The sequence below is a fragment of the Microcaecilia unicolor genome, chromosome 7 (assembly GCF_901765095.1).
Source record: "Microcaecilia unicolor chromosome 7, aMicUni1.1, whole genome shotgun sequence".
In the NCBI taxonomy this organism is placed as follows: Eukaryota; Metazoa; Chordata; class Amphibia; order Gymnophiona; family Siphonopidae; genus Microcaecilia; species Microcaecilia unicolor.
The window spans coordinates 109,396,889-109,424,151 of NC_044037.1; the positions used below are offsets into that span (position 1 = coordinate 109,396,889).

At 47.8% G+C, this 27,263-nt stretch overlaps 1 protein-coding gene across 2 annotated transcripts in view; it reads left to right on the forward strand.

Moving 5' to 3' along the window:
- SETD1A (SET domain containing 1A, histone lysine methyltransferase) overlaps nt 1-27,263 on the forward strand; it is a 355,902-nt gene that overhangs the window by 113,932 nt on the left and 214,707 nt on the right. For both annotated transcript variants that reach the window (XM_030208984.1, XM_030208985.1), the window contains exons 5-6: nt 1,201-1,313; nt 1,532-1,770. In XM_030208984.1, the coding sequence (XP_030064844.1) occupies nt 1,201-1,313; nt 1,532-1,770 (352 nt within the window). The remainder of the gene's footprint in view (nt 1-1,200; nt 1,314-1,531; nt 1,771-27,263) is intronic.

A 27,263-nucleotide genomic window follows, 5' to 3' on the forward strand; every position in this document is an offset into this window, starting at 1 on the left:
TATCAGCACCAGAAGGGTAAAGCAGGGAAACTTAAACAAGCAGGCAGAAGTGCTCCTACAGCACAGCAAGACAGAAGTACTCCTATCAGCACCAGAAGGGTAAAGCAGGGAAGCTTAAACAAGCAGGCAGAAGTGCTCCTATCAGCACCAAACACTAACCTGGACCTTTGGCGTTTGCAAAGGCAAACTAGAAAGTTTCCAGGTGGCTAATAAGCCCATCAGCAGCTGAGCTCAGCTGCAGCAATCTCAAGGCAGCTAAGGGTGAGGCTAGCTGCGAAACTTCCAAGCAAGACTGGAGGGCTAAAATATCTGGACCAGACTGAAAAGAGAGTCTGAAAAGTCTGGCAGCCACCGGTTCAGAAACCAAGAAAAAGTCACAATCGTGACACTAACTCTCCCATCTTATTTCTTAGGCTCCTGTCATTCGCATATAGACGTTTCAAACTATGTTTATTGTTTATATTTACATCATGCTTAATACTTGACAGTATTAATTTGCAATCTTTTGTCTGATTTTTATTTTTATTTAAGGACACCTGATCTACTATGGTCTCTTTTGCAACCTCACTCTCAGGATACCCCATCTTCCCTGTTTTGGTGATATCTTTGAAAGATACCTTATCCCTAACCATGCGCTTTTGATTGACTGTCTGCCTTCCCCCCGTTTCTAGTTCAAAAGCTGCTCTATCTCCTTTTTAAATGCCAATGCCAACAGCCTGGTCCCACTCTGGTTAAGGTGGAGCCCATCCTTTCGGAATAGGCTCCCCCTTCCCAAGGATGTTGCCGAGTTCCTAAGTGCTATAGACATTTTTAATGGCTGCTTCTGTGACCACTGAGGCTGGTAGAAGAGGACAGAGGTGCAAAGAATAAACAGAATATAGAATAAATGAAAAAATCAGGGGTGGTATGTGCTCTCCCTTTCTGACCCGTTGCACGCACGCACGCACAGCTTAGAGTGAACACTGTGTAAGGCAAAGGGAATGGTATTCAATGGAGCAATATTGCATAGTGGCACTGGTTCCTCCATGGTAGTATTACCTGTTCCATTATTAGCAGTTTCTTGGTAGAATTCTTGAGGGATATATGTAAAACATGAATATAGAGTGGACAGCTACAGTGATGGACACGGGAATAAGATATTTGTATGAATGATCATCTTTTTGTTTTGTTTCTCTGTATTCCTAACTGTCTTTGCTACAGGTCAGCAAAGAATGAAGTACTATGACTTGATTGTTAGTGGTTCTTACACGCCTCAGACTGTACCCACCAGTGGGAAGGCACTGACAGAGAAGTTCCTGCCTCAGAATGAAGTGGTAAGGGAAAACTGTTCCTTTGTTAGATCAGTACTCCCACTGATGAGGGGAAAGCACGCCAGAGGGAGCTAACAATGGTCTATGTATAAGACTACAGTATTTTCATTAGGTTTAATTGTCATTAAATTTGCTACAAAATAAGTGAGTAGAAGGACTGAACCTTGTTTGTGTAAATTTTTTTTTAACTTTTCTTGCCTATATCTTATCTATGTTTGCAGCCTGACACCCGTCGGCGCATATCCAGTGATTCTTCCTACCTGTCCAACGCTCTGCCTTCCACCCCAGGCAATGGCACCCCTTCCTCCCAGGAAGTATCTGTCACCAGTGGACGGCCAGACACTCCTGGATCATATAGCCAATATACACCCAGCTCCACACAGTCCTGCTCCTCCCAAGATACACCTTACACGCCCCGTGGAGGCACCCCATATTCTCAGGACTCTGCCTACTCCAGCAGGTATGTAAGGTCCACTCAGGTTTCTCATCTTTCCTCCTAGGGCTTCGGTGAGGATCTTTTTTCCTTCTCTCTATTTTAAAAGACCAACCTAAATTTTCAAATCTGTTGTCAGCCAAATTAAGGTAGATTTACAATTTCTGTAAACAAAACAAATGTACTAATAAACATTTTTTTTAAACCCATTAAACTTGTTTGATCCTTGGAGCAGAGGTAATCATTCGGATTCCCTCATTTTTTCCTATTCTGATTTTTACTTTATTTTCTGAGGAGATAAGTGTTTCAAGTCTAAAGTTGTTTAACCATGTCTGTTATGTCTGAGTAAATCAGGGACGGTATGGTGGCGCTTTGTGAATCATCAGAATTCTTTTTGTAGGTGTTATATGGGCTTCATGTTTTATAAATGTAATGTAGTGAGAGGAATTGGGACATCCAGGCTGCGATGTTCACAATTCCCCTAGTATTTTACAAAGGTGCTGCTGAATGTGGAGCAGGTGAATTTCCTAAAAAAATACAACATCCCACTGTAATCTCCCTAGTTATTTAAAAACCACACTACGTTTCCTCGGCTTATTAAAGGGATGGGTAATCCACTCGGGTGGATGAACAACGAGATCCCACGAAACCAACAAATAGAAAGTAGAAGACTGGGACAACTGAGTCGAAAGGGAAACTATTACAGACTCGACACAGATCTGTGTTTCGGTCACAGGCCTGCCTCAGGAGTCTAAAAACATATAAAACAACATATACAATTAAAAAATGTATCAAACGTGTACGATACAATGTAAAAAAAAACTATCAAACAATACAAATAATAAATTGTCATAATATAAAAAAGCTAAGAATATATCATCAAATAAAACAAATAATGGGGTACAAAATATGTCATATAACATAAATATTAAAAAATTAAATCATATATGATAGCCAGAGGAATGCTGTAGATTTCCCTACATGCTGCATAGCCAGAGGATGTATGTAAATTGTGATAGGCAACATTTACACATGCTAAAATCATATCTGTCAAACAGACTTATGGGTACATTAAATAATAGATCTTTGTCATATATGTCAAAAAAGTAGCAATGTGAGAAAAACTATATACAAGAAGAAATACCTAAATCTAACAAAGAATATCATTATAATAACCAAAGGTACATTGGTGTTCGAGATAACATGTAAAGAAAACTATCAAAATATACAGGAGACAAAAAAACTCTCATGTAACGATAGATGCAGAGCCTTGCCTAACGTATTATGAACCAATAAACTGGACAAAATTAGGGGTCAGTAATACCATACTGTGCTCTATGCTGGATAATACTGATGAAGGATGGTGTCATGTGACAAAGCAGTTACCCAAAAACTTCACAGGTGGACTAGGGAGTAGGTCATTGCTAAATTGAATTTACATATAAAAAGGTGTTTATACATAATGCCATTTGAAAACAGCTATCTATCATGGCTTGACCAACCTCTTTGTTGTTCGATCAGGTATGAAGTTGATATAACAAGGGGGTCTGGAAAGAAAGGAGACACAAAAGTAATAAGGTAAACCATGGTAATCAGTCCAATTGCTGTAGTGTTACTAGGAAGAAAAATAAATTTCAAATCTTAAAAAAGACCTTTAAAATAGAAATAGCCGCAGCATGTAATGTGGCTATATATACAGAGCACAGGTGAAAGGCATCTGAAACAGCAAGCACTATTATGTAGGACAAAACAGCGCCAAAGAAAATGGGAATAGGTTACAGATATGCTGATGAAATGACGTTGATGTGCAACATCATTTTGCTGTGAATATCCAAAAAAAAAGTAGAGAAAATTCAAAAAAAGGGGGGTGGACAATCTGATCGTGTCAACCAAAAGAAAAACTGAAATGGCGGAATGGCTAACTAGCCACAGTTATGTAGTGACACACTAACTAGCCTGAAGTTTAATCCTAATAATGCCAAAGAAAAACATATCATGGTCAAAAAAACCTATAGGGATAAAAGAGGGAGTTCATGATAAAACAGGGAGTGAATGGGTTAAAAACTAAAGAATTAAAACAACAATGATGTAAAACTCAGCAGTGAGAGGGTATGTGGAAGTCTATGAAGGCTGTAAAACGAGGGAGTCTGGAAAAGAAGAAGACAACATAGCACTACAAGGTAAGCTACGTTAAATCAGTCCATTTTTGAGACATTTAATCGAGAGGAAAAATAACAATAACATACCTTGAAAAAGACCTTTAAACTAAGAACGTTGCGTTGCGTAAAGTGGCTCAAACAATGGAGCACAAGTCAAAGACTTATTGGAACAGCATGTACTATTAAATAGAAGAAAACAGCGCCAAAATAGGTGGAAATGAGGTCATAGGTATGCTAATAAAATGACATCAGAGCGCAACGTCACAAACCTGAAAATATAAAAAAAAAAAGGGGGGGGGGGGGGCTGAGCAATCAAAGCTTCCCTATCATCAAGCCGATCAATCCATAGACTGGTGGGTTGTGTCCATCTACCAGCAGGTGGAGATAGAGAGCAATCTTTTGCCTCCCTATATGTGGTCATGTGCTGCCGGAAATTCCCCAGTATGTTCTCTATCTCAGCAGGTGTGTGGTCACACAGCAGCAGCTCTGGCTAGGTCTCCAAGCCTAATTGTTTAGGTTTTGTTGAGTACCTGGGGTTGAGGGCTCTTTGTGAGCAAGTGCAAACCTGGTGGTGCCAGGTCCTTCCTTTTCTCCCCCCTCCTGCTGGTGCCGTTAAACAAAAAAAAAAAAAAATTTTTTTTTAAACGTTCAAAAAGGACGTCCATTTGCAGCTGCTCACTGGAAGAAGTCGTCGCTGCTTGGAGCAAGAAGCAGGTAATTTTTACCTTTTACTAGCGGGGAGGGGGTTCCCCGAACGGTCTCCACGTAGCTATGGCCTCGGATGGCAAGGGCGCGAAAAGACGCTCTCCGGAACGTGCTCGCGCGCCTAGCGGGGAAGCGGGGGCATCGAAGGTAGAGTCGCCTTTTTTGGGCGCCCTTTCAGAACCGGGAGAGTTCACCGGTTTTTTTCTCCGGCGCGGAGGCCTTTCCCGCCTTAGGCGCCCATCCCCCGCTGGCCGCCCTCCCGGTCGTGACCGGCCACGCGGCTCGGTCGGCTTCTTCTTGGGCCGCCCTCGAGTTGGAAGATGGTAACAGCTTGGTCGCCCTTGAATCGGGCAACAGTAAGAAGTCGGCGAAATTAAAACGCCCTTCTTCCCGCACGGCTCCTTCTCAGAGTTTTGCGCCGGATGCCATTTTGGACGTGCAACACGCCTCTCCCCCGCTACTGGGAGCGCAGATGGAGGGCGCCTCTAGGGCCGCGGCACAGGCTGCAGAAATGCACAGACTGGGGGGATTCTCCCCTCAGTTCATTTTGCTGCTACATCAAGCCTTTCTTATGCAGAACACTGCCCCTGCCCACCTCTCTGATCGGGGTGATGAGGCCTCTATGCTTAAGCGCCCTCGGGTGGATCTTCCACCCTCGGGGGACTCGGTCTCCTCTGATGTGGATGACGGCAGCGTGTCTGAGTTCTCCCAGAGATCCTTAGCGGAATCGATGGAAGAGACTGATCCTCGCTCGGATGGAGCGGACGACCCCTCTGCAGTGCGGCTTTTTCGCTCACAGGATTTGGCCAACCTGCTTGTGCAGGCCATGAGCATTTTGAAGATTGCCTCTCCGGAGGAAGGCTCTCGCTCAGCCTCTACTGGCTCCGCCATTATGCTGGGAACGAAGTGCCCGCCTAGAACCTTCCACGTTCATGAAGCCATGCAGACCTTAATTTCAGCGCAATGGGATGCCCCTGAGGTGAGCCTGAAAGTAGCCAGGGCTATGTCCCGTCTGTACCCCTTTCCTGAGGGGGAACGGGAAGCCTTTGTCTGGCCCACGGTAGATTCCTTAATCATTGCCGTGACTAAGAAAATGGCGCTGCCGGTGGAAGGTGGCACTGCCCTGAAGGACGCCCAAGACAGGAGAATGGAGGCGGCCTTAAAGTCGTCCTTTGAGGCGGCCGCTGCGAGTTTGCAAGCCTCGGTTTGCGGCTCCTACGTGGCTGGGGCGTGCCTGACTGTTTTGCAGCGGGCTTCCCCCTCAGACCCTTCCTGGAGGGCGGAATGGCCGACCCTGGAGTCGGGTTTGGCCTACTTGGCAGACTTGCTGTATGATGTTTTGAGAGCCTCGGTCAAGGGCATGGCTCAGACAGTCTCTGCGCGGCGGTGGCTATGGCTTAAGCACTGGTCTACTGACCATGCCTCTAAATCTCGCCTAGCCAAGTTGCCTTTTAAAGGCAAGCTGCTGTTTGGGGACGAGCTGGACAAGATCGTGATGGAGCTCGGCACGTCCAAGTGCAAGAGGTTGCCGGAGGTCAGGACTCGGGCTGGCAGTGCCTGTCCTGGTTCCTCTAAGGGCCGATTCCAGGAAGCCCGCCGGTATCGCCCGGGCAAGTCGGCCTCCTCTGCCTCCGCTTCCTTCAAACGGAACTTCTCCCCCAAGCAGCATTCCTTTCGTAGGGACCGCCGTCCCGGAGGTTCGTCCTCCGGCCCGCCCCCAGGGTCGCGTACCCAATGACAGGGACCTGGTTCATGGCCCAGTGCAGATAGGAGGAAGGTTGTCCTCGTTTCTGGGCGAGTGGACCAGGGTAACTTCAGACGCTTGGGTTCTGGAAGTCATCAGAGACGGCTACAAGCTAGAGTTCTGCCGACCCCTAAGAGACGGGTTTGTAAACTCTCCTTGCAAGTCTCAGGTCAAAGCAGCTGACGTGCAGCAGACTTTGAGCAACCTGATCCGCCTGGGCGTGGTGGTCCCGGTGCCAGTAGATCAGCTTGGCAAGGGGCGCTACTCCATTTACTTTGTGGTGCCAAAGAAAGAAGGATCTGCTCGGCCTATTCTCGACCTCAAGGGAGTCAATCAGGCCTTGAAAGTTCGGCACTTCCGGATGGAGACCCTCCGATCCGTAATAGCTGCGGTGAAAAAGGGAGAATTCCTGGCCTCCCTGGACATCAAGGAAGCTTACCTACATATTCCCATCTGGCCGCCGCATCAGCGCTTTGCAGTGCTGGGCTGACACTTCCAGTTCAGAGCCCTCCCGTTCGGGTTGGCTACGGCTCTGCGGACTTTCTCCAAAGTAATGGTGGTCATCGCGGCCTTCCTTTGCAAGGAGGGAGTGCAAGTCCATCCCTATCTGGACGACTGGCTGATCCGAGCCCCTTCCTATGCGGAGTGCGGGAGAGCTACAGACAGGGTCATTGCTCTTCTGAGCTCCCTGGGATGGATCATCAACTGGGAGAAAAGCCAGCTGCGCCCGACTCAGTCCCTGGAGTATCTAGGAGTTCGATTCGACACCCAGGTGGGCAGAGTGTTCCTGCCGGGCAACCGGAGCGTCAAGCTTCAGACCCAGGTGGGCCAGTTCCTAGCCTCCTCTACTCTTCGGGCTTGGGACTATGTGCAGCTGTTGGGCTCCATGACGGCCACGATGGAAGTAGTGCCCTGTGCCAGGGCTCATATGAGACCACTACAGCACTCTCTTCTGCGGCGGTGGACTCCAGTCTTGGAGGATTACGCCGTACGCCTTCCTTTGGATCCAGCGGTTTGAAAGGCGCTGAGCTGGTGGCTGAGGCCAGGCAAGCTGTCCGCAGGAATGCCTCTTAAGACCCCGGAGTGGGTTGTCGTCACGACGAACGCCTGCTTGACGGGCTGGGGAGCCCACTGCCTGGGACGGACAGCGCAGGGGCTCTGGTCTCTTGCAGAGACGAAGTGGTCCATCAACCTCCTGGAACTCCGAGCCATTCGGTTGGCGCTTCTAGAGTTTCTCCTGGTACTGGTGCTGAGGCCTGTACGGGTCCTGTCGGACAATGCCAAGGCTGTGGCCTATGTCAATCGCCAGGGAGGTACCAGGAGCGCCCCTCTAGCCAAGGAGGGCCATGAAGCTATGCCTGTGGGCGGAAGCGAATCTGGAACAGCTGTCGGCGGCCCACATTGCAGGAGTCATGAATGTCAAGGCGGATTTTCTCAGTCGCCCTACCTTGGATCCCGGAGAGTGGCAACTGTCTGCTCGGGCGTTCTTGGACATCACGAAACGCTGGGGCTGGCCGAGCCTGGATCTGATGGCATCGGCCAAGTGCCGCGTTTCTTCAGCAGAGGACGGGACCCTCGATCTCTGGGAGTCGATGCTCTTCTCCAGCAGTGGCCGGCACAGAAGCTTCTCTACGTGTTCCCGCCCTGGCCCATGATGGGCAGGGTGCTAGGCCGGGTGGCAAAGCATCTGGGCCGGGTGATCCTGGTGGGTCCGGATTGGCCCAGACGTCCCTGGTATGCGGACTTGGTCAGAATCTCGGTGGACGGCCCTCTGCGGCTGCCAGCGGAGCGGGGCCTCTTACATCAGGGTCCCGTGGTGATGGAGGATCCCTCCCCCTTTGGTCTTACGGCCTGGCTATTGAGCGGAAGCGGCTGAAGAAGAAGGGCTTCTCAGACAGGGTCATCGCCACTATGCTGAGAGCGAGGAAGCGCTCTACTTCCACCACTTACGCCAGGGTTTGGCGTACCTTTGCGTCGTGGTGCGAGGCAGGCTCTATATCGCCCTTCACTGCTCCAATATCTTCAGTGTTGGCGTTCCTGCAAGAGGGGCTGGAGAAAGGCCTGTCGCTCAGTTCGCTGAAAGTCCAGGTGGCGGCTCTAGCTTGCTTCAGGGGTCGTCTGAAGGGGGCCTCCCTGGCTTCACAGCCGGATGTGGTACGCTTTCTCAAAGGAGTTAATCACCTGCGCCTCCCTCTGCTCTCGATAGTGCCTACGTGGAATCTCAATCTGCTGCTATGGACCTTGCAGAAGCCGCCCTTCGAGCCCTTGCCAAGGGCATCGCTGAAGGACCTGACGTTGAAAACAGTCTTCCTGGTGGCTATCACATCAGCCAAAAGAGTTTCCGAGCTCCAGGCGCTCTCGTGTAGAGAACCGTTCCTGCGATTCACTGAGGCAGGAGTATTGATTCGCCCAGTGCCTTCCTTCCTGCCCAAGATTGTTTCTCGATTCCATGTGAATCAGCAGCTTTACCTACCCTCCTTTCGTAGGGAGGATTACCCAGAGGAGTACCCTGCGCTCAAATACCTGGATGTTAGACGGGTCATCATCAGATACTTGGAAGTGACCAATGATTTCCGGAAGTCGGATCATCTGTTCGTGCTGTTCGCAGGCCCTCGTAAGGGCCTGCAGGCATCTAAGCCTACAGTGGCACGTTGGGTCAAGGAGACGATCACATCAGCTTATGTGACGGCGGGGAAGATTCCGCCTATTCAGCTGAAGGCACACTCTACTAGAGCACAAGCAGCCTCGATGGCGGAGTCCAGATCTGTGTCCTTGGAAGAGATTTGCAGAGCGGCTACTTGGGCGTCGGCTCATACCTTCTCACGACATTACCGCTTGGATGTGGCTGCTCGGGCCGAGGCCCAGTTTGGGGCTTCAGTGTTGCGTTCAGGGATTTCCATGTCCCGCCCTGGGTGAGTACTGCTTCGGTACATCCCACCAGTCTATGGATTGATCAGCTTGATGATAGGGAAGGTAAAATTATGTATCTTACCTGATAATTTTCTTTCCCTTAATCATAGCTGATCAATCCATAGCCCCTCCCAGAGATCTGTATTGTTGGTGTTCTGGTTATATTTCAGGTTCAAGTTCAGTCTTCATTTCCTGTTCACGAGGACTTCGTGTTCAAGTTCTTCCAATTGAAGTCTCTTCGAGTTGAGACAATATTGTGTTACAGTGAGCTGCTGCTTTTTCTCCCCCCGTTTCGGCGGTGGCTGGATTGATAACTAAATTATGCCGGCTCTCCCTCCCGCTTCGTGCGGCTGTAGGGTAGCTTTGTATCTCTCCCGCTTCGGCGATGTTAGGGCAAGCCAGCTCCTCCCGCGGTTGCGGTAGCAGGATAAGCCAGTTCCCCCCGCGTCGGCGGGTGTGGTTTCCCGCCCACCGCCCCGGCGGTGGTGCGCTGGAATATTTCCCCTCCCCTGCTTCGGCAGTGGTGAGCTGGGCAGAGTGTCTCTTTGTGGGTGTAATTCTCTAAGTGCTGAGTCCTGCGGATGGAGCTTTGATATCGACATACTGGGGAATTTCTGGCAGCACATGCTCTCTATCTCCAGCTGCTGGTAGATGGACACAACCCACCAGTCTATGGATTGATCGACTATGATTAAGGGAAAGAAAATTATCAGGTATGATACATAATTTTACCGAATCAACCTTGTGACTCTGGGCAAGTCACTTAACCCTCCATTGCCCCATGTAAGTCGCATTGAGCCTGCCATAAGTGGGAAAGCGCGGGGTACAAATGTAATTTAAAAAAAAAAAAAAAACTGGGTAGGAAAAATCCAAAGTCACAGGGTGGCTCCCACAGTTATGTGGTAACAGAGAGAAATAAATGGCCTAAAAATGAATCCTGACAATGCCGCACATAAACATATAGGGATTGAAAAACCTATAGAGATGAAAAAACTTTTTAAAGCCATTCAGAGGGGAAATACTAAGAAAATAAACAGTTAAAGAAGCCGTGGAACAAAATGTAAAAGAAACATAATCTGACTAGGACGTTGAGAAAAAAATTTCATCTAGCGAATAAAATAACATAAAAATGAAACTGGATGGTATACAAGTAATGAAACATTCTGGCAAAAAACATTTGTAAGCTATATGGTTAAGAAAGAAATGTAATCATGTAAACAAACCAAAATATAGATGTATGGTATACAAGTAACGAACCATAAAAACAGAGTATACAAATTCCACATAAAACAATGGGAAGCTCTGTGATGTAATTATCAACATAAAATACTAAAATCTATATCCAAAACGTCATAGGGCAGAATGCAGAGAGACAAGGTATATAGTAACATAGTAGATGACGGCAGAAAAAGACCTGCATGGTCCATCTAGTCTGCCCAAGATAAACTCATATCTTGAATTTGTACCTGTCTTTTTCAGGGCACAGACCGTATAAGTCTGCCCAGCAGTATTTCCCGCCTCCCAACCACCAGTCCCGTCTCCCATCACCGGCTCTGGTACAGACCGTATAAATCTGCCCTCCCCTATCCTATCCTCCCAACCACCAACCCCTCTTCCCCCCCCCACTTGCTCCGCCACCCAATTTCAGCTAAGCTTCTGAGGATCCATTCCTGCTGCACAGGATTCCTTTTTGCATATCCCACGCATGTTTGAATTCCGTTACCGTTTTCATCTCCACCACCTCCCGCGGGAGGGCATTCCAAGCATCCACCACCCTCTCCGTGAAAAAATACTTCCTGACATCTTTTTTGAGTCTGCCCCCCTTCAATCTCATTTCATGTCCTCTCGTTCTACCGCCTTCCCATCTCTGGGCAAGTCACTTAACCCTCCATCATATGTGAAACTGTAAAAACATATAATGTTTCATATGTGAAACTGTAAAAACATATAATGTATCAAACATATAATGTATCAAACAGGTGTCATAAAAAAAGCACTAAAGTTTAAATCACTATTGAGACCCGCTGGTGCTAATGTTTGTAACTGAAAAATCAGTCTTTGTTCTTCCCTTAATAAAAGATTATCAATGTTGCCCCTTCTCCCATCCTGGAAGCCCAGGCCAAATATATTCCGTGTATTAAAAAAGGAGGACGGAAGACCAAACGACAGCCAGCATGGTTAAAAAGTGAGGTGAAGGAAGCTATTAGAGCTAAAAGAAAATCCTTCAGAAAAAGGAAGAAGGAACTGATTGAAAATAATAAGAAACAGCATAAGGAATGTCAAGTCAAATGCAAAGCGCTGATAAGAAAGGCTAAGAGGGACTCCGAAAAAAAGATTGCGTTGGAGGCAAAAACACATAGTAAAATTTTTTTTCTCCGAGGACAAGCAGGCTGATTATTCTGCACAATTGGGTCATCATCCGCGATGGCCCAGGAGACCGGAACAAACTTGCGAAGCAAAGAAGAACTTTCTAGAACGCGCAGGCCGAACGCACCGCGCATGCGCGAACAGCTTCCTGCCCGCGATGCAAGCGTGCCCCCATCAGTTCTTTTCTTTCCTTGGTCTGAGAGACACGATTTTTCGCTGTACTCTTGTGTGCCCAGGAGACTCAATTAGCGTTTACCGCTTTACTTTTCTTCTTTTTTCTTTTGATCTATTGTAGTTTTTTCAATTATTAAGAAAAAAAGAAGTTACTTTTTTCCTTTATATTTCTTATTTTTTTGTCACTTGTTAAAGTTTCCTTTCCTTTTCCGTCGCGGCCGCCTTTTAGGCTGCTCGGCTGGGTTTTCTTCCTGTTTTTTGTGCCTTTTTAATTGGCACCATTGACTCTTTTAATTCCATCCATGTCATCGAGGACTCCCAGCGGCTTCAAGCGTTGTACTCGCTGCAACCGGACCATCTCGGGTACCGACCCCCACGCGTGGTGTCTCCAGTGCCTTGGGCCCGATCATCTGCCAGCTGCTTGTAAGCTGTGCCCTTTGATGAATAAACGGACCCAAGTGTCTCGGGAGGCTCAGCGGGAAAAACTTTTGGCTGATTGGTCCAGTCCTTCGACGTCGGCATCGACATCGGTACCGAGGGAAGCATCGATTTTGAGAGCGCAGGTAATGGCTACCGAAAGATCACAACGTGCTGGGAGCAGCGAGGCATCGAGTGGGTCTCCACCCGTCTTGAGGCCTCCTGCTATGCAGGTCCCTGGTACCGACAGGAGGCTTGTGGATTCCACGTCCTCCTCGTCAGTACCGAGGAGTCTCGACGGGCGTCAAGCGAAGGCTAAGACGCACCGTCATCGTTCTCCTTCCAGGCATGGTACCGAGAGCTCCAGGGAGCTGAGGGAGTCGGCACCTGAGAAGCATCGGCACCGGGAGGACCGCTCACCCTCCATACAAGAAGTGCCGATGCGTCGGTCATCTTTGCAGCCTGGTACCGGCTCTCGAGCCCCCTCAGATTATATTGTAAGAATAATATTTGTATGTTCTCCACCAATTACCTATAAGATAATATAGTAAGCATAAGAATATATAAGAAAAGGGGAATTAAGAATCTTATCACAAGTGGAAATGTGCTTTTCAAGATATCAAGTCTGAATTATAAAGTTATGCTGGATATGGTAACTCACTTTGATAGAGTCTGCTGATAGCTGGTTGGGGTGATGAAGATCCTTGCTGAAAGAAGTCTTTTGTTGCCTGGAGAATTCTTATCAGGGTGTGTGTGAAGTCCAGCAGCAGAGAGAGGTAGAAGGCAGAGCGAAGAGAACCAGATCCCAAGAGAGAGAGCTGGGCATTTTCCAGGCTTTTTATATTTTCTTGCTGGACCCTAGACTGAAGTCAGGTGGGGGTGTTCTTGATCCAATGAAAACTCAGGGATAGCTGAAAACTGGTTTCATCTAGTTTTGAGATGGAGCATGGTAACTGGTCACATGTTTAATGACATCATCTGGACATCTGCTGGTAGATACACATCCATAAGGCATCTGACAGGATTACAAGAGTCTGTCTGAGGAACTTCTTTTGTCAGATTAGATAGCTAGATGGGCTTTTCAGTCTGACTCATTGTCTGAGAGTCTCTGTGATTACTGCCCATCTTCAGATTTTTTTGTTCTTTTTGGAGATGTGTTAATGGACTTAGGTATACACCCAGCTAGTAACATAGTACCATAGTAACATAGTAGATGACGGCAGAAAAAGACCTTGCACGGTCCATCTAGTCTGCCCAACAAGATAAATTCATATGTGCTACTTTTTATTTGTACCTGCTAGCTTTTGTTATCAGTAGTTTCCAGGGGGAAGGGGGGGATATGAAAGCCAGACCAGTTTATCTGATTCTATCCCAGTAAGTCTTTTATATATATATATATATATATATATATATATATATATATATATATATATATATATATACATTTGTATCTGATCCAGCAAAATCAATGACTCTGACAATTAAACTCATATCATGCTACACTATAACCACTCCTGCACCGGCCCCCCAGCCTTTTCCAATGGAATCTCTCGACGAGCGCATCAGGGCCCTTCTTCCGGAGCTTCTGGAAGGGTTGCTTCGCCAGTCTGCTTCGGTGTCGGGGGTGCTGGCGCCTTCTGTACCGACTGCGGAGGCGGCATCTGGGCCATCGCCTGTGGTGGTGTCCCCGTCTTCTGGCGTCGGCTGCCACCCGGGTCGATTCCCCCTCGACGTCAGTGGAGGAAGCTTCGCCGGAGTCCAGGCAGGGGTCGACTTCTCGACTCCGCCCACGAGGTCGTCGATCCTCGATGTCGAGACGGGCTCAGGTTTGGGCTGCTCTTAGGGAGCTTTTGTCCGATACCTATGAGGAGCGCTCGTGGGAAAAGGAGGAAGACCCCAGATACTTTTTGGAGGAAGAGTCGTGTGGGGTTCCCTCTGATCCTACTCCGCCAATTGAAAGTAGAATGTCTCCACCTGAGAGTCTTTCTTTCTCATCTTTTGTTCGGGAAATGTCTAAGGACATTCCATTCCCTATGGAGGTTGTGGATGAGCCCAGGGCCGAGATGCTCAAGATCTTGGATTATCCTTCTCCACCTGCTGAGGTTGCAACAGCCCCCCTTACATAATACACTAAGGGAAGTGCTTATGCGAAATTGGTTGTGCCCGCTTTCTAATCCTGTGGCCCCCAAAAAATCTGAGTCCCAGTAGAGTCCATGGAGAGCCTGTAATGGTGAAGGCCCAACTTCCTCATGATTCCATGGTGGTGGCCTCTGCTCTCAGAAGAGCCAAGAGTACTAGGGACTATGCCTCCAGGCTGAGAGTCTAGGACCTTGGATTCTTTTGGGAGGAGAACGTATCAGGCCGCTATGCTTGCCGCCAAGATCCAAACTTACCAGCTCTTCACGAGCATCCACTTGGGGAACTCGGTGAGGCAACTGTCTAGTTTGGTTGAAGCACTTCCTCCGAAGCTCGCCAAACCTTTTCACCAGGTGGTCAGGCAGCAGAAGGCGTGTCGCAAATTCCTGGCCAGGGGGACTTACGACACTTTTGATGTAGCATCCCGAGTAGATGCTCAGGATATGGTGATGTGGAGACTCTCATGGCTGCATGTCTCTGACCTGGTTGATAAGACCCAGCAGTGAATGGCGGATGTTCCTTGCCTGGGGGAGAATCTTTTTGGTAGAGGATATGGTTGATCAGATCAAAAAGCACCATGATGCTATGGATTCTCTCTCCCGCCGAGCGTCTTTTGCTACCACCTCCTCATCCAGGAGGTTTTTTGCAGGGAGGAGGAGTGCTTCCTATTCCTATAATAGGCGTAGGTACACTCCTACTTCCCGGCAGCCGGTTCAGGCTCAGTCCCAGCGCGCTCGTTCCTGTCAACGGCGTGCGCCTAAGGCCCCTAGGGCTCCCCAGCAAAAGCAAGGGACGGGCTTTTGACTGGCTCCAGTGCAGCATAGCCTCAGAAGAAGTGTCCATGGCGAATGGCTTGCCGGTCGGATGGAGGTTGATATTTTTTCACCAAAGGTGGCCTCTCATAACCTCCGACAGGTGGGTTCTTCAAATAGTCCGGTTAGGGTACACTCTCAATCTGGTATCCAAGCCTCCAAATACCCCTCCGGGAGCTCAGTTCTTCAGCTTCCACACAAGCAGGTACTTGCAGAGGAACTCTCCGCCCTTCTAAAGGCCAATGCAGTCGAACCCGTTCCACCAGGGGAAGAAGGGCTGGGATTCTATTCCAGGTACTTCCTTGTGCCAAAGAAAACGGGGGATGTGTCCCATCCTAGACCTAAGGGCCCTGAACAAATTCCTAGTCCGAGAAAAGTTCAGGATGCTTTCCCTAGGCAACCTTCTTCCCATGATTCAGGAAAACGATTGGCTATGCTCTCTGGACTTAAAGGATGCCTACACTCGCATCTCGATACTCCCAGTTCGCAGGAAGTATCTTCGATTTCAGTTGGGAACTCGGCACTTTCAGTACTGTGTACTGCCCTTTGGCCTTACATCTTTGCCCAGAGTCGTCACAAAGTGTCTGGCTATTGTCGCAGCATCGCTACGCAGACTGGGAGTGCATTTGTTCCCATATCTCGGAGGCAGGCGCTCTACAGTCCATGTGGATGACTATTCGACTGCTAGAGCTACTGGGGTTTGTAATAAATTATCCAAAGTCCCACCTTGTTCTAGTACAGAAATTGGAATTCATTGGAGCTCTGTTGGACACACAGACGTCTCAAGCTTATCTCCCCCAGGCAAGGGCAGGCAATCTCCTGGCCCTAGTGTCCTTGGCTCGAGCATCTCAACAGATCACAGCTCGGCAGATGTTGAGACTCTTAGGACACATGGCTTCCACAGTTCATGTGACTCCCATGGCACGTCTACATATGAGATCAGCTCAATGGACTCTAGCTTCCCTGTGGTGCCAGGCCACAGGGGATCTAAAGGATGTGATCCATCTCTCCACCGACCTTTGCAGTTCCCTTCAGTGGTAGACCATCCGTTCCAATTTGACCTTGGGACGTCCATTCCAAATTTCTTAGCCACAAAAAGTGCTGACGATGGATGCATCCCTCCTTGGTTGGGGAGCCCATGTAGATGGACTTCACACTCAAGAAGATTGGGCCTTTCAGGAAAAGGATCTTCAGATCAACCTCCTGGAATTACGAGCGATCTGGAATGCTCTAAAGGTTTTCAGAGTTCGGCTGTCCAATCAAATCATTTTAATTCAGACAAACAATCAGGTTGCAATGTATTACACCAACAAGCAGGGGGGCACCGGATCTCGCCCTTTGTGTCAGGAAGCCGTCCAGATGTGGCTTTGGTCATGCTGTCACGGCATGCTTCTCAAGGCCACGGATCTGGCAGGCGTAAACAACAGTCTGGCCAACAGGTTGAGCAAAGATCATGCAACCTCACAAGTGTTCTCTAAACATGGACGTTGTCCACAAGATCTTCTGGGCGTGGGGCACCCCCTCGGCAGATCTTTTTACCACTTAGAGAAATCACAAAGTCCCTCAGTTCTGTTCCAGACTTCAGGCCCACGACAGACTAGAGTCAGATGCCTTTCTCCTACATTGGGGGACAGGCCTTCTGTATGCGTTTTCTCCCATACCTCTAGTAGGGAAGACTTTGCTGAAACTCCAGCAAGACCATGGAACTATGATTCTGGTTGATCCCTTCTGGCCTCGTCAGGTCTGGTTTCCTCTTCTGGAGTTGTCCTTCGAAGAACCGTGGAGATTGGAGTGTTTTCCGACTCTCATCACCCAGAACGAGGGGTCGCTTCTACATCCCAACTTCCAGTATCTGGCTCTCATGGCCTGGATGTTGAGAGCGTAGAAGTTGCCTCTTTAAGTCTTTCAGAGGGTGTCTCCCATGTCTTTGCTTGCTTCCAGGAAAGATTCCACAGAAAAGTGTTACTCTTTCAAATGGAGGAGGTTTGACGTCTGGTGTGACAGCAGGGCCCTTGATCCTTTTTCTTCTCCTACACAGACCCTGCTTGAACACCTTCTACACTTGTCAGAGTCTGGTCTCAAGACCGACTCCGTAAGGGTTCACCTTAGTGCAATTAGTGCTTATCATCAACGTGTAGAAGGTCAGCCTATCTCTGGACAGCCTTTAGTTGTTCGCTTCATGAGATGTTTGCTTTTGTCAAAGCCCCCTGTCAAACCTCCAGTGTCATGGGATCTCAGCGTTGTTCTCACCCAGCTGATGAAAGCTCCTTTTGAGCCACTGAATTCCTGCCATCTGAAGTGCTTGACCTGGAAGGTCATTTTCTTGGTGGCTGTTACTTCAGCTCATAGAGTCAGTGAGCTCAAAGCCCTGGTAGTGCATGCACCTTATATAAAGTTTCATCATAACAGAGTAGTCCTCCGTACTCACCCTAACTTCTTGCCTAAGGTAGTGTCGGAGTTCCATCTGAACCAGTCAATTGTCTTGCCAACATTTTTTCCCCGTCCTCATACGCTCCCTGGCGAAGTCAAGTTGCACACCGTGGACTGTAAGAGAGCATTGGCCTGGGGATCCAAGATGGCGTCTTGAAAGGACGCGAGGATCAGAGCTCCCGAGTTCCTGGTTGATCGAACGCCAGTTTCCCTAATTAACACCATGGGGAAGCGAAAGGGGAAAGCTAAAGCTCCTACCTCCCTGAGCTTAGCTGTGAACCCCGCTGAGCGCTAGACCGTCTTGGAGTCTTACGGAGTGACGGTCCTCCGTGAGCGACAACCTGGTTCTGTAGGGTCCGCGTATGTTCAAGCGGACCATAGCATTGAGGGGGTATTGTTGAGTCCGCCCCCGAATACAGCCTCTCCTCGACCAGGAGTAACTATGACTACGACGGAGGCACAGGGGACCGGAGCGATTGGTGGAACGCCGCCCCTGGTAACTGTGTTGGGAGCTCCCGTTGTATTTTCGACGCCAACTAGTTTTACTACGGAAGAAGTGTTCTCTTCGTCTCTAGCTGGTGAGATGACTCCTGAAGGACACCGAGGAAAAGTTAAACCGGCTGTAATAACGCTTGAAGCGTTCTGGGACACAATTCAAGGTATCCACACCTCTTTACAATCTATTTCTAACTCTTTTGGGGGTGAAATAACTGATTTAAAGGAAAAGCAAACAATATGGCCGAAAGAGTTCAGAATTTGGAGGCAGAACTTACTACGTCTCAAAATTTATCAGCCACTCTAATCAAGGAACGAGACATTTTTGCTCGCAAAATTGTTTACTTAGAAAATCAAAGTCGTAGGAACAACCTGAGATTTATTAATTTCCCGAAGTCTCCTTTAATTGCACCTTTGGACATGTTGAGAAAATATTTTCTAGAGATACTGGGGATCCCAGCGACAGCTTTTCCACCTGTTGCTAGGGCCCAGTACATAACCGGAATAAAGAACACAGTTGGACAACCTCGGGCTGCACCAGACCTAGACTTGACCCATTTTCTGGAAAGTTCCTTGGATATAGTGACTGAACGGACTACACTTTTAGTCACTTTCACATTAGAAATGGACAGAAACAACGTTTTCCGGACTTATTTTCGCCATATAAATACGGAATTTCTGGGTTCAAGGGTTCAAATTTTTCCAGATTTAGCCAGAGACACTCAGAAAAAAAGAAGGGAATTCTTGTCTTATAAGACTAGAATTCTCAAGCTTGGAGCGGTTTTCAAATTAAAATTCCCATGTAGATGTCTAGTGTCATTAAATGAAAATAATTACGTTTTCTTTGAACCCTTAAAATTGTTACAATTTATTGAGGCACAAGAAAGTGTGGGTAAACCTTTAACTGCCTCCCAGTGAGATAAATGCTATTGTGTAGGCTATCAGGGTTATGTCTGCTCTTGAAATTTCATCTTTACATTTTTTCCTGTACTTTTTTTCCTAGTACTTGGATCTTTTGTTGATTTGTGGACAAAGAGTTTAGAGAAATATTTCATTTTAATTATTTGTTTGGATTACTATATTTCTTGTATTTTCAATACATTTATGTTGATATGTAAATGTAAAAAGATATAAATAAAGAAAATTAAAAAAAAGAGAGCATTGGCCTTTTACATGGCGCGGACAGAGCCCTACAGACGGTCCGCCCAGTTGTTTGTTTCTTTTGATCCCAACAGGAGGGGAGTCGCCATCGGAAAACGCACAATCTCTAATTGGCTAGCGGATTGCATTTCCTTCACTTCTGGCCAAGCTGGGCTGACTCTAGACTGCCATGTCACGACTCATAATGTCAGAGCCATGGCTGCATCAGTGGCTTACTTGAAGTCAGCCTCTATTGAAGAGATTTGCAAAGCTGCAACGTGGTCATCAGTCCACACATTCACATCTCACTTCTGCCTTCAGCAGGATACCCGATGTGACAGTCGGTTTGGGCAGTTGGTGCTGCAGAATCTGTTTGGGGTTTAGAATCCAAATCCACCCTCCTAGGCCTATTTTTGTTCTGTTCCAGGCTGCACTCTCACTTAGTTGTATTTCTTTTCAGGTCAATCTTTGTTATGTCCTTGCCTTTGAGAGGCCCAGTTGACCAATGCTCATTGTTTTGAGTGAGCCTGGCTGCTAGGGATACCCCAATCGTGAGAACAAGCAGCCTGCTTGTCCTCGTAGAAACTGAAGGTACATACTTGTAGCAGGTATTCTCCGAGGACAGCAGGCTGATTGTTCTCACAAACCCACCCACCTCCCCTTTGGAGTTCTAATTCTCTGGTTGCTTTTTTATTAAACTGACGATCTCACGCTCGTGCCGCTGGCGGGAAGCCGTTCGCGCGTTTGCAGTGCGCTCTGCCCGTGTGCCGGAGCATTCTAGAGAGTTTTTTTTTGCTTTCCTTTAGATGTTTTGCCAGTCTCCTGTGCCATCGCGGATGACAACCCAATCGTGAGAAAAAAAACAGCCTGCTGTCCTCGGAGAAAGCAAAGTTACCTACCTGTAGCAGGTATTCTCCGAGGAGAGCAGTCTGATCTCAGAAACCCGCCCACCTCCCCTTTGGAGTTGTGTCTTCCCTTGTCTTTTGCTTTCTACTTTATTGAGGAGCATGCTCGTGCTACGGGCAGGAAGACGGTCGCGCATGTGCACGTGAGGGCTAGCATACTTTGTTGCTAGGAAGATCTTCTGATCCTGGGGCTGCCGTCGGACATCATCCATCAGTGAGAACAATTAGCCTGCTGTCCTCACAGAATACCTGCTACAGGTAAGTAACTTCGCTGCGCCTCAAGTGCTGTAGTTCCAAATGGAAACGCCTTGTTTGTTTATTGCGTCCATTTGGCCAGGCAAATTTCTTACCTTTCTGGGTCTTATGGAGGCCTACAGTCACATTCAAGCAGCTCACTTGTGCTTCTGTGTCCAGGGGAAGCATTTTTAGTTCCATGCCCTTCCATTTGAGCTGGCAACAGCCCCTTGCATCTTGTTGAAGACTGTGATGGTTGTAGCAGCCCATCTCCGCTCTCAAGACAGGGTGCACCCCTGTTTCGACAACTGTCTGATCAGGGCAGATTTCAAAGAGAAGTCTAGAGCGGCCATCTCTTAGGTGATCCAGGTCCTGGGCTCGGTGATGAACCAGAGGCTCCTTCTCAATGGTTGGAATATGTGGGCCTTCTGTTGACGAAGCATAGGGAATGGTGTTACTCACCAAGAAGTAGATGCACAGTCTCCAGTCCCAGCTATGTAACCTGTGTGCTTTTCAGGCTCTTTGGGTGTGGGACTTCCTTCATGCCCTCAGATCAATGGTTGCGACCCTGGAGGTTGTCTTATGGATGCAAGTGCATATGCGGCCTGTTAAGGGGGCCTTGCTGTCACATTGATCTCTGAGATCTTAGAATTTCAAGGCCAGGATGCCCTTTCTTTAGAGGAGCCTCATTTGGTGGACTTGGCATGGATATCCATATAAGGGGGTTTCCTTGGACTCTCGAGTGGATTGTGGTAGACCATAGATGCTGGCCTCGTGGGCTTGAGGGTGGCGCAGGGCCTTTGATCTAGTTAGGACGAGACTTTGGTTGATCAGTTGCCTGAAGACGAGGACTATCGGGCTTGTATTCATGGAGATGAACTCCAGCCTGCAAGACAGGGCGATGTGTGTGATGTTGGGCAATGCTATGGCTGTGGCATATGTGACTAATAAGGGCACAAGGAGCCAAGCCATAGCGCAGGAGGCAGCAACTCTATACCATTGAGCAGAGAACTGTCTTTTGGATGGGCAGTTCATATTGTTGGCATGGGCAACCTCATGTGGACTTCTTCAACTGGTTCAGCCAGGATCTAGGGGAGTGGGAGTTGAGCCCAGTGGCCTTCTAATTGATAGTGGACAGGTGGGGTGAGCCAGTGTTCAGTATGATGGCCTCAAGCTACCCTAAGGCATATCACTTTTCTAGTCGCAGAAGACAGACTGGATCTGATGGCATTGGTGCCCTCATTCTAGAGTTGCCCCAGCAGGAGCTGCTCTATGTATTTTCTCCTTGTCTTGCTTTATTAAGAGGGTAATATGCTCTGTGGCCCAGCATCTCTTTCTGATCCTCCTGGTGGCCTTGGACTTGCTTTGTAGTTCTTAATATGCGGATGTAATGTGCCTTCTTGTGAGCATGCTCTTAGCCATAGGCGCCCGGCATAAGAGGCTTGGAGAGGCTAAGCCTCCCCTCCCCCCTGCTGCAGCAGAATGGATCAGCTGTGGAGTCCAGCTGCTCTGAGGGGATTAAATTGTTGATTTACCTCCATCCTCACAGCAGGAGCTGCAGTGAAAGCCCTCTAGCAGTTGTAGAAATTGGTTTATGGTTTGTTTACCTTACTGCTGGGAAAGCAGGGGGGGTTGGCTGGAGGTGTCCTGGGTTGCCAGGGAGATATTTAACGAGGATGACTTCCTGACCTGCACTGAGGACAGATAGCAGCAGAAGGGATACTGGGCCAGCATGATCAGAAAAAGTCACCAGACAACAAAGGTAGAAAAGATCATTTTATTTTCATTATAGTGTTTGGAATATGTCCACTTTGAGAATCAGGTGCTCAACATTAAAAGTTTATATTTATTTACTTATGGCATTTTATCCCACATTAAACATGAATTAGGGTGTTTTGTGGCTCTACATGAGAATTGTGATGATACGATCCCTTGTTTCATATTGTTGACAGTTTGCATTTTCCGTATGGGTGGTATATTGGTGTATTAGGTCTGCCTAGTGTAATATTTATGGTACAGTAAGGTTCTGAGTGTGTTTTTGCACAAAGTTGTGCATAGTGTTTTGCAGTTGAGCGATTGTGGTTAGAATATGCTTTGAGCAATCACTTTATTCTTTGATATATGATACATATCTAATATCTAAATTTAATAAAAGGTATTAATTGTGACTTTTATTTTATTTATTTATTTATTTTTTTATTTTTTCTGCGTGTTATCAGACAATTATGGATTTAAGCTCCACCCCTGGCCCCACCCCGAACCCCGCCCCATTTAGCCTCCCCAAACAGTTGGGCCACCGACCGCCTATGCTCTTAGCACTTCCTAAGGATCAAAGTCTCCTTTAGAAGGGGTCGGTGGAGATCTTGGTCCCTTTTGGATTGTGGTTGGCCCTTGAGAGGTGCTTGGCCGCAGTGATTTTCACCCTATAGAAACAGAAAATGACTGCAGATAAAGGCTGTATGGCCTATCCAGTCTGCCCATCCATATTATCTGCTGTCTCTTCCTCCCCTTAAGAGATCCCACAGGCTTGTCCCTTGCTTTCTTGAATTCAGATACAGTCTTTGTCTCCGCCACCTCCACTGGGAGGTCGTTCCATGCATCCACCACCCTTTTCAAGTTTATTTGATATTTACTACTGCTCACTATGGAAGCCATCAGGGTGGTTTACAATCTAAAATAGGAAGAGAGAAAAAAAATTGACAGACAAGAATACATTGCATGTAGGACATAGCATGATAGGGTAGTAAGGGAAGAACTACAATCTATATAGGAAAAAAGGGAGGGGGGGGGGACGGTTAGAACAGTAAGAGTGCTCTGCTACAAACGGCCAGCTTTGTCCAGACAGTTGATGAAAGAGTTACTGATAGGCGCCTGCAAATAAGTGAGTTTTAAGTTCAGCTTTAAAATTCAAGACACTAGATTGAAGTCTTAATGATGAGGAAGAGCGTTCCAAAAGTGAGGTCCTTGTACTGGAAAAGAGAGTCTCTAATGTGGTCATGGATTAGTATGCGTTAGCTAGGAATGATTAATTGATTCTGCTGCGCTTATCTTAATGTTGTATTTGGACAATATGGAATTAGAAGTTGAAAGAGATAACAATTCATTACAGGATAGAGTTTTGAAAACTAGTAATTAAGTTTTTGTAGATAGTATGATGTGGTATTGGCAACCAGTGTACATCTTTAAGGTAAGATGTGACGTAATCAAATTTCCTAATCTTAGGTATCTGACTGATTACATGTTCTGTGTAACCTGAAGATGACATATTTCTTTGGCCCTGATTCCTTGATAAAGGAAATTACAATAATCTAATTGCGTTATAACCAAGGAATGAACCAGAATGTTGAGTGCAGATGGCAAAAGTAGTGATTGTATGGAACGAATTAACCAAAGTTTGTAGAAACAACTATGAACCACCTGAGAGATTTGTGGCAGAATGTAAGGTCTGAGTCAAAGATGTCCCAGGAATGTGAACTGTGTCTGAGGAATCTCCGCATGAAGAATGGGTATAGGTAATAGTGTATTCGCTGTCCGTGAGAAGAGAACAACTTTGGATTTTGAAGGGTTTAACACTAGGTTATTATCTCAAAACCAGTCTGTAATTACTGTAAGCTTTTGATTCAAGATAGTGAGTTCGGTAGAAGAACAGGAATCTAAAGAGTAGAGTATCTAATATTATCTGCATATACATACATTGTTAAACTTAGAGTCTGAGCCAGAGTTAAGAGAGGAGCTAGAAATATATTGAAAAGTGTTAGTGTGATCCCTGAGGGACCCCCCCCCCCCCCCACTCTAGGTTTGAATGCTGTTGATGTGAATCCATTCAAGGTTACGGGGTATGTGTGATCTGTAAGAAAAGAAGTAAACCATTCTAAGATGATATCAGTAATATGGAATGGAGACGATTGAGTAGAATGGAATGGTCGACCAGATCAAGAGATCCAGTGACAAAAGAAGTACTGATTATTGTTGATCAAGTGAGCAATAGAGAAAGGTGGTAATACTTAACAGAGAAGTTTTGGTACTATGATGTTTCCTAAATGTGGTCTGATTAGCATGAAGAACTGAGGTTTTGGTAATGAAGTCCACAGTCTTGGATGTAAATGGGAGATTTGCAGTTGGCTGATAGTTGTTGAGGTCAGCAGTAGAACCAGAGATGTCCTTAAGCTTTGGGCAAATAGCTAGTTTCCAGAAATCTGGAACTAGCCCTAAGGACAGACTATTGACATTCATAGCCTGGAGAAATGATAGTATAGATTCCTATGAGTGCTTAAGCAAAGCAGTTGGAATAGGGTCAGTAGGTGCTGTAGTTGTCTTCGTAGAGGTGATAAGGCGACCCGAATTACTTTGGGATAGTAAATTAAAATGATTGAGGGTACTAACTGGAACAGTAGCATTTTCAGAAACAGGAGGAGGAAGTTGCAAAGGGGGACTAGAAAGAAGGGTGCCTTGCAACAATCGGATTTTGTTCAAGAAATGACTGGCTAGCACCTATGGCAAAAGATTGTATCTGATTTATTTTCATAGGTTTGAAAGTGGTCAGGGATTTCAGTGTCTTATATAGAATTGGCATTGGTGCCTTCTTAATTATATTGGAATAGTAATTCATTTTTGCGGTGGAGGGGTCTGTTAACCATGTTTCTGTAAGAAAAAGGAGATCAAGGTTATAGGTGATAATATCTTACATAAGAGAGTGTTTGTGATGCATTGAATGGCAGCTCAGAGGTCCGTGAGAGAATTCCAACTAGCGTGCTGGATCAAGACTGCTATTGAGGCGGTGTACATTTTGTTGGAACATACCTATTCGAAGAAGCCTCAGGGCTCCTTTCTACAAGTGCATAGGCAGCATTGTGAACAGAGGCCTCTCTGGTTTCACTTAAAGATATTTCTCTGAGGACAAGCAGGCTGCTTGTTCTCACGAACGGGTGACGTCTACGGCAGCCCCTCCAATCGGAGATCTTCACTAGCAAAAGCATTTGCTAGCCCTCGCATGCGGAACCATCTTCCCGCCCGAACGCGAGCGTGATCGCCAGTCTTCTTTTTTCCGCGGCTCAGGACGGCTGTTTTTAGTCGGTCTGCGCCTCAAAGAGACCCCTCGCATCTTTTCGCCGCGTTCTTCCGTTCGGAAGTATTCGGATTCTTCTTTTCCGTCGTGTATCATCTTCGTTTTTAAAAAAAAATCCTTTATTTCGAGAGTTTTCCCGTTAAGTTTTCTTTTGTTGTCGGGCGCGGCCTTTTTCGCCACCCGTACGGGTTTTTTCTAACTTTTTTCGTGCCATTAGCCATCATCGCGAATTTTGACTTCGCTGGCGTGATTTTTCTGCCCATGTCCTCGATGCCTGCCAGTGGCTTCAAAAAGTGCACCTAGTGCACCCGGACTATCTCCGTCACTGATAGGCATATTTCGTGCCTTCAGTGTGTGGGGGCCGGGCATCGTCCCCAGGCCTGTACTCTCTGTCTTCTATTGAAGAAGAGGACTCAGACGGCGAGATTGGCCCAGTGGAACCTTTTGTTCGGGGCCTCGTCTGGTGCTTCGACGTCTTCGGTACCGAGGTCATCGTCCGATTCGTCGACGTCTGCGGTACCCAGCTCATCTGCCGGTGCTCCAATGTCTGCGATACCGAGGTCATCGGTGGTATTGATGTCGTCGGAGGGTGCTTCGTCTTCTGGAGTGCTGTCCGTTCCCCTGCTGGTAGCGGTGAGCCCTTGAGTAGGACTCCGCCTGCCTTGAGGGCTCCTGCGGTACAGGCCCCCTTGGGATCGACCCCTTTCCGACCCGGCCCACAGGAGGCGTTTGGATTCGACGTACTCCTCTTCGGTACCGGGTGGTACCGGTGACGTGCTTCGTGCGAAGGCAAAGAAGCATCGTCATCGGTCGCCTTCCAGACGCGGTACCGAGAGCTCTGGGTCGCCGGTGGCGCTGGCACCTAAGCGTCGACACCGGGACGACCGCTCACCCTCCATACAGGAGGTGTCTGCACTCCACTGTGGACAGCCCGGTACCGCCTCCGCGTCCTGGACAGATTCTCAGCTCGTTGCCTGTACCGGACTCCTTGCCTTCCTCGACAGCCGCTCTGAATGAGAGCCTCAGGGCCATCTTCCCAGGGATTCTGGAGGAGCTGTTGTGCCCTTGTGCTCCGGTACCGGAGGTGCTTGCGCCGCCGGTGCTGTTGAGTGGGGCGCCGGCTGGCCCCTTGCCCGTCGTGAGGTCTCCGGTCCCGGGACCGCTTGCGGTACCTGCATCGGCAGCCTCCCAGGCTGACTTCCCAACGTCATCGATTGAGGGAGCTTCATCGCCGCCGATGCGGGAGTCTTCCTCTCGACGTGTCCATCGTGGCCATGTTTCCACGGAGTCGAGATGGGCGTGGCTTCGGACTGAAGTTCGTGAACTTGTGTCCGATACCGAGGATGAGGCCTCGTGGGAAGCAGAGGAGAACCCCAGATATTTCTCTGACGAGGAATCTGGTGGTCTTCCTTCTGATCCCACTTCCTCTCCTGAAAGGCAGCTTTCTCCTCCTGTCTTTCACAGCCTTTGTCCGGGAAATGTCTACAGCCATTCCCTTCCCTGTGGTTACGGAGGATGAGCCAAGATCCGAAATGTTTGAACTTTTGGACTATCCTTTGCCACCTAAGGTATCGTCCACTGTACCCATGCACCATGTCCTTGCTTCCGGAAGCGAGGGCCGACAATCTTCTGTCTCTCGTTTCCTGGGTCCGGGCGTCTCAGCAGATCACAGCTCGGCAGATGTTCAGATTGCTCAGCCACATGGCCTCCACAGTGCATGTGACTCCCATGGCCCACCTCCACATGAGATCAGCTGAATGGACCCTAGCGTCTCAGTGGTACCAAGCTGCTGGGGACCTAGCGGATGTAGTCCTGCTGTCCGCGAGT